This window comes from Saccostrea cucullata, unplaced genomic scaffold, assembly GCF_032062105.1.
Source record: "Saccostrea cucullata isolate Sc308-1 unplaced genomic scaffold, CSIRO_AGI_Scuc_v1 ctg21027, whole genome shotgun sequence".
In the NCBI taxonomy this organism is placed as follows: domain Eukaryota; kingdom Metazoa; phylum Mollusca; class Bivalvia; order Ostreida; family Ostreidae; genus Saccostrea; species Saccostrea cuccullata.
In genome coordinates this window covers 1-7,198 of record NW_026936437.1, presented here as the reverse complement: position 1 = coordinate 7,198, position 7,198 = coordinate 1, and the positions used below count along the sequence as shown (strand labels likewise).

The following is a 7,198-nucleotide window of genomic DNA, read 5'->3' as shown; positions in this document are numbered from 1 at the left end:
AAGTCATTTTATATTTCTTACAATAAGATTTTATGATAAACCGTGTGCTGTAATCAATTTCAAACATGCATTTCCTTGTCTTCAATGCATATTTTACTCTCTTTTAATTCATAATAGCGTATTATGTTATCCAATTTTTTCCACCGGACAAAATATGTACATGTCTATGTATATTTCCTTGAATTGATTAATGGTATATTGTTTAACGTCCCTCTTCATATCTATTTACGAAACATTGATAGTCATTCCTCAGATGCATTGCATAACTTATTCTTATATCTCAAGGATACGATACCCCATGTTCATTCCTATTAAGATTTTAAAAACTGATCTTGTTCAAACGGCTTTCAAGGGAATATATATTACATTTTACCCCTCTAAATAATGTAATAAGATCATTTGTAACAGTTATAGCATATTTTATTTTCATTCTTTTTTCTTTTTGTTTAATAAAGTTGGAACGTTATCGCTTAAGGTTACAAAATATCTCTTCTGTGTTTGGAGCTCTTTTGTGTTTGGAGCTCTTTTGTATTTGGCGCTCTTTTGTGTTTGGAACTGTTCTGCGCGTCCAAAACTTTTCTGTTTTTCGCGCTCTTTTGTGTTTGGAACTCTTCTGCGCGTCCAAAACTTTTCTGTTTTTCGCGCTCTTTTGTGTTTGGAACTCTTCTGCGCGTCTAAAACAGAGAAGATTTCTAATACACTCCAGCTGCAGGGTTAGCGTTGGAATTTTAGGTCGTCACATAGAACAGTGTAAGCACACAGTGTCCCTAACGCTGCAGATTTTTTTTTTAATTTGCTGAAGTTTTTTGTGACATTTTGGTAGCGAAGATCAGGAAATCAGAAAAATGGAAACAGCACGAGCAGCCTGTATTAATGGGTGAGTATATTCAGATACTCAATAAGTTTCAGATCTAAACAATCAAAATGATTTAGAGAAATGAATCACTTGTTTGATTTTGATAGGTAATTCTTATGCTATTTAGAGGAAAATTGTGGAAACAGAAAAAGAAGTTTCTAGCAGTAGGTTGGTATCTTCATTTTTATTGAATAAAAGAATTTAAAAGAATTTGATTGTTACATCCGATAAATATTTAGAAATATTCTCAAACCATCGGGGTAAAATATCTCTTATTTCAGTTTTGATTCACTTCATCCATCGCCTTTCTTTTTTCTTTGGTAATATCACATGATGTAACAGAGACTTTTCATTTTTTTAGGTCCTCTGGCGAAACGATCATCCACTGGCCTTGCCAACCCCAGGAGAGAATTACGATCAAGTAACAACGGTAAGCCAATGCTCTAGATTTTTGAAATTATTTCTTTTTATCTATATTTGGTCTGTTCATCTCATTGAATTTAATACGTTCTTTTTTATGCTTCCGGTATGTACTAAGATGAAAAGCATACGATAGTAAGTTCATAAGTGACATATAAATGTATATTTAACCAAGTTTCTTTTAAACAGGCAATTTGAGAAGTCCGGAAGATATCAATAAGTTTTTAAAATCTAACTTGGTGGCGTCTGTAGAGGACGAGATTCGGAAAGCCTCACATAACCTACAGAAATGGTTGAAGCATCAGTCAACCATTTCTGTAGATTATCCTCCTTCTATGTCGCCCCCTAATGCTGGAAAATTTGAGACCGTAGGGTCTCAAATATCCTCCAGGGAAGGAGAGCTTAGAAGAAGGTTGAACGAAGCAATGACAGAAACAGACTCAGAAAGTTTATTTTCCCTGGAGAACATTTCACCGATAAAAAAGGGTGAAAAGAAGCAACCAGAAAGCCGAAAGATTGTTGGAAAAAGAAAACTATGAAGAGACTCAGACACAAACATGCGTGCCTAAAGTGTGGTAAGAGAGTTGTCCATATGCGGCGTCATATGCGACAAGTTCATAAACAGGATACTTTTGAAAAAGCGGTAAAGCAAAGGCGTTACATTGTTCGGAAATGTATTTTATGCAATAAGGCAATTGCAAGATTTGGTGACCATCTTAGGAGGTCGCACCACATCTCGAAAAGGGAACGTATTGAGGACCTCCGTTTCCAAAGTCCACCAGTTGTGGACAACTTTACGACGTAAGTTGAATTTTGAAGCATTAATTCAATTGTATAGAAATATTCTTCTTCAATTATCCATACATCTTAATTTTGTAGTGAGGAATGTGTACCTTTGACAATGGAGTTCTTTATCAACGTTCGGGACTACGTGATTTTCCGGATCCTTATAGCAAATGGAAAGAGGGCAGGAGCCGTCCTTTCGATAACGCACGATGTTATTCAAAAACGACAGCTAAGAGAGGAGGGATATATCACGTTAAGGGTTAGTTAACCACACACACGCTTGCATCCAAAATTGCACACAATCAAACATACTCTTAAGCACATTCACACTTACACACTCTCAATCAAAGAAATGAGTTCTTGTAAAAAAAAAAAAAAAGACAGTCTTGTGAAGAAATGCTAACATAAGATCAATTTAAATTCCTATTTGGTGTAAATTCTGCCAAGGTCAATTTTTAAAGGAACATTTAAATTACAGGTAACAAAGCATAAGACGGACTTCAAAGGCTCAGCGATAGTCGGCTTATCACCCGAGCTCTGTTTTTTGTGCAAAAGTATATCCACCTGGCAAGGAGATTGCCCAACTTCGTCTTCAAGAAATTGGATTCCATTTTCATTAAGTGGCCCCCGGGGGGAAGACCTCCAAAGCCACTCGTCAATTCGGGCTAAAACAAAGGTCTCGGCAGGTTGTGGAACAAAATATTCGGTTTAAACAAACCGATTTCTACAACTAGGCTCAGAAAAGCAGTTGTCACCGAAGTCAGAAAGGCTGTACCCCATTCAAGGGATGTGCTACTTAGGCACATGTCCCATGAGCCTACCAACAGCCGACAAATATTATCAGATGGCAGACAAATCAAAGATGGCGGTGCCCGTGTCTACACTCATAACGGCTGTCATGGAAGGGGAAAGTGAAGTAAGTTTCTTTATTGATTTCAAAGTTGCAGGTTTGTTACCCAATCCCGCTATACCGTTACCAAATCCTGCTCTAGGTTACCAAATCCTGCACAAGTTACCCAATGCCGCTCTGTTACCAAATCCCGCTGTGCCGTTACCAAATCCCGCTCTAAGTTACCAAATCACGCTTTTGCTTTGTTTTCTAAAACTATTGAAGCCACGGGTGTCATCTTCCTTCATGTTAAACATTACGATCCTATGTAACCTATTACGCTTTTATCCATTTGTTATGCCCATTAGAAATGGCTTCAAGGGGCTTAGGTTACCATATCCCACACTTCACGTTAAGAAATACCGTTGAACACGTTCAGTAATAATACAAAGACTTTTACAACGACTTAACAGAAACTTTTCATTTCTTTTAGGTCCTCTGGCGAAACGATCATCTACTGGCCTTGCCAACCCCAGGAGAGAAATACCATCAAGTAACAACGGTAAGCCAATGCTCTAGATTTTTGAAATTATTTCTTTTTATCTATATTTTGTCTGTTCATCTCATTGAATTTAATACGTTCTTTTTTATGCTTCCGGTATGTACTAAGATGAAAAGCATACGATAGTAAGTTCATAAGTGACATATAAATGTATATTTAACCAAGTTTCTTTTAAACAGGCAATTTGAGAAGTCCGGAAGATATCAATAAGTTTTTAAAATCTAACTTGGTGGCGTCTGTAGAGGACGAGATTCGGAAAGCCTCACATAACCTACAGAAATGGTTGAAGCATCAGTCAACCATTTCTGTAGATTATCCTCCTTCTATGTCGCCCCCTAATGCTGGAAAATTTGAGACCGTAGGGTCTCAAATATCCTCCAGGGAAGGAGAGCTTAGAAGGAGGTTGAACGAAGCAATGACAGAAACAGACTCAGAAAGTTTATTTTCCCTGGAGAACATTTCACCGATAAAAAAGGGTGAAAAGAAGCAACCAGAAAGCCGAAAGATTGTTGGAAAAAGAAAACTATGAAGAGACTCAGACACAAACATGCGTGCCTAAAGTGTGGTAAGAGAGTTGTCCATATGCGGCGTCATATGCGACAAGTTCATAAACAGGATACTTTTGAAAAAGCGGTAAAGCAAAGGCGTTACATTGTTCGGAAATGTATTTTATGCAGTAAGGCAATTGCAAGATTTGGTGACCATCTTAGGAGGTCGCACCACATCTCGAAAAGGGAACGTATTGAGGACCTCCGTTTCCAAAGTCCACCAGTTGTGGACAACTTTACGACGTAAGTTGAATTTTGAAGCATTAATTCAATTGTATAGAAATATTCTTCTTCAATTATCCATACATCTTAATTTTGTAGTGAGGAATGTGTACCTTTGACAATGGAGTTCTTTATCAACGTTCGGGACTACGTGATTTTCCGGATCCTTATAGCAAATGGAAAGAGGGCAGGAGCCGTCCTTTCGATAACGCACGATGTTATTCAAAAACGACAGCTAAGAGAGGAGGGATATATCACGTTAAGGGTTAGTTAACCACACACACGCTGGCATCCAAAATTACACAAAATCAAACATACTCTTAAGCACATTCACACTTACACACTCTCAATCAAAGAAATGAGTTCTTGTAAAAAAAAAAGACAGTCTTGTGAAGAAATGCTAACATAAGATCAATTTAAATTCCTATTTGGTGTAAATTCTGCCAAGGTCAATTTTTAAAGGAACATTTAAATTACAGGTAACAAAGCATAAGACGGACTTCAAAAGGCCCAGCGATAGTCAGCTTATCACCAGAGCTCTGTATTTTGTGCAAAAGTATATCCACCTGGCAAGGAGGATTGCCCAACTTCGTCTTCAAGAAATCGGATTCCATTTTCATGAAATGGCCCTCTGGGGGAAACGTCCACAGCTACTCGTCAATTCAGGCTTAAACAAATGTCTCGGCAGGTTGTGGAACAAAATATTCGGTTTAGACAAACCGATTTCTACAACTAGGCTCAGAAAAGCAGTTGTCACTGAAGTCAGAAAGGCTGTATCCCATTCAAGGGATGTTTTATCTAGGCACATGTCCCATGAGCCTACCACAGCCGACAAATATTATCAGATGGCAGACAAATCAAAGATGGCGGTGCCCTTGTCTAGGCTCATAACGGCTGTCATGGAAGGGGAAAGTGAAGTAAGTTTCTATATTGATTTCAACGTTCAAAGCTTCAAATTTGTACAGTTAAGGATGCTCAAATATCCTGTTTTCTTTTATTTAGGCATCAAGAACTACACAACAGATTGCTCAGACAAGCACCATTCAAGAGGTATATCTTAATGCACTTGTCTTTAGTTCTTGGCATTTTCCTTCGTTGAAAATGTTTTATTTTCTTTTTAAAATGTCGATGAAATATTTCCTTATATTTTAGATATCGCAGACAGGTACTGCGGAAGGAAGTTCAAACCCTAACCCTACCCCTGATTCTGACTCTCCAAAGGTAAATGTTATGATTGTAATTTTCAAAGCAAATGACTGTTGGAAGCAAAATTTCCTCCACTTCTTCCATTATACGCTACTTCTTCCATTTTGTTTATTATATACAAATCTATTATACCGAAAATCATAATTTGAAACAGATGTACTGAAGCACGTAGGTTATAAAAAAAATTCTATGATCATCAAAAACTTAAGTCTCTTCATCATAAAACTTTTAAAATTATGAAATTGTATTTTAAAAAATGAATAGGACGATATTTTAACATGATGTGTTTTGAATAGAAAACGACAAAAACACCAAAAGGTTTTCCACAGTTGCCGTCAGGGGTAAGTTATCTGGTACTTCTAATATTTCTTTTGCTTAATCATTCATTTTCTTAGTCTTTTAAAATATACCTCACTTGATTTTAAATATATTGTAGCCACATAAAAGGAGATCGTTTAGCGAATTAGAAGTGCGAACGCTATCAGTCCTGCTAAGCGGACTCGACTTTACAAAAGGAATTACAAAACTGGCAGTGATTAACAATCTCGAAGAATCAGAGGAGGGAAGGCTGTTCTTGCTAAATATGCAAAATAAATTAGGATCAGAGTACCAAAAGGAAATATAATTGACAGAGTAAGGACATTGTTTAGGAAGTGAATTTCTTGAAGTCACGGTTAGCCTTAGCAAACACTTTTTTTGTACCGTTGACTTTTCATGTATAAAATTCGATAATCAAACTTCTTTGGAAACGTGGTACGCCATCTTTATTTTATCTCAATGTGATTTCTCTGTGATATGCCGGCAGAAGTGGTACACCATCTTTATCTCTAAACTATAACTCTCAGTGACATGCTGGCAGAGGTGACTGTGTTTACATAACTTTCAATACTTAAAGATTCAAGTTCATCTAAACAATTCCCCAAGGTCATATGACCAAGGTTACAGTTGAAAAAGAGGTGTCATCATTTTTTTGTATAAAATAGCATTAACATTTAGTATTCATTATCAAGAATTGCCAAACATTCAATGTGTGTAGAGCAATGTTAAGTATTGTATGTGAATAGAGCAATGTTAAGTATTATTTGACAATAAAGCAATGATTTTACATGCGTTTTTCTTTCATAAATGATCTTTAATATGGAAAAAATGGAATTTAGATTTCTTGTTACATTTGTTGATAGAAATAGAGATTCATCAATTGAATACCCACATTTCTTCATAAACATCAACTCTTTCGTCTATCATTCGGCTTTTGTAAAGGCTTCAATTAAAAATAAAAGTTACCATTTGCAGAAAGCTAAATAATCCAGGTTTGATACCTAATCCCGCTATACCGTTACCAAATCCTGCTCTAGGTTACCAGATCCTGCACAAGTTACCCAATGCCGCTTTGTTACCAAATCCCGCTGAGCCGTTACCAAATCCCGCTCTAAGTTACAAAATCACGCTTTTGCTTTGTTTTCTAAAACTATTGAAGCCACGGGTGTCATCTTCATGCATGTGAAACATTACTAACCTATGTAACCTATTACGCTTTTATCCATATGTTATACCCATTAGAAATGGCTTCAAGGGGCTAAGGTTACCATATCCCACACTTCACGTTTCCAAATACCGTTGAACACGTTCAGTAATAATACAAAATCACCAAAATTTGATCCAATTTTTTATATAGGAAATGACCCAAAACGTATAGAAAACACGACCTCAAAAAACTTTTTTTTTCTGTTAGACTTGGTCTTTTTTTTCAATGTTACCAGATAGCGGAA

The 7,198-nt window shown here is 36.6% G+C and overlaps 1 protein-coding gene across 3 annotated transcripts; it reads left to right on the top strand.

The window, feature by feature from the left end:
- The first annotated feature begins 1,448 nt into the window (after positions 1-1,448).
- Positions 1,449-6,518, top strand: LOC134245593 (uncharacterized). 3 transcript variants are annotated; one of them, XR_009987470.1, is made up of 11 exons: positions 1,449-2,077; positions 2,156-2,321; positions 2,541-2,978; positions 3,385-3,453; positions 3,633-4,244; positions 4,323-4,488; positions 4,703-5,140; positions 5,226-5,273; positions 5,376-5,444; positions 5,694-5,770; positions 5,866-5,969. XR_009987470.1 is itself a non-coding variant. In XM_062727864.1 (11 exons), the coding sequence occupies exons 5-11, from the start codon at positions 3,979-3,981 to the stop codon at positions 6,052-6,054; spliced, it is 1,221 nt and encodes a 406-aa protein (XP_062583848.1). In that variant the 5' UTR covers positions 1,449-2,077; positions 2,156-2,321; positions 2,541-2,978; positions 3,385-3,453; positions 3,633-3,978; the 3' UTR covers positions 6,055-6,518. The 3 variants fall into 3 exon arrangements, 2 of the variants coding, with proteins under 2 accessions (XP_062583848.1, XP_062583849.1); XM_062727864.1 differs by having other exon boundaries at positions 5,726-5,770; positions 5,866-6,518; XM_062727865.1 differs by lacking the exon at positions 5,866-5,969 and having other exon boundaries at positions 5,694-5,808.
- Positions 6,519-7,198: the final 680 nt, after the last annotated feature.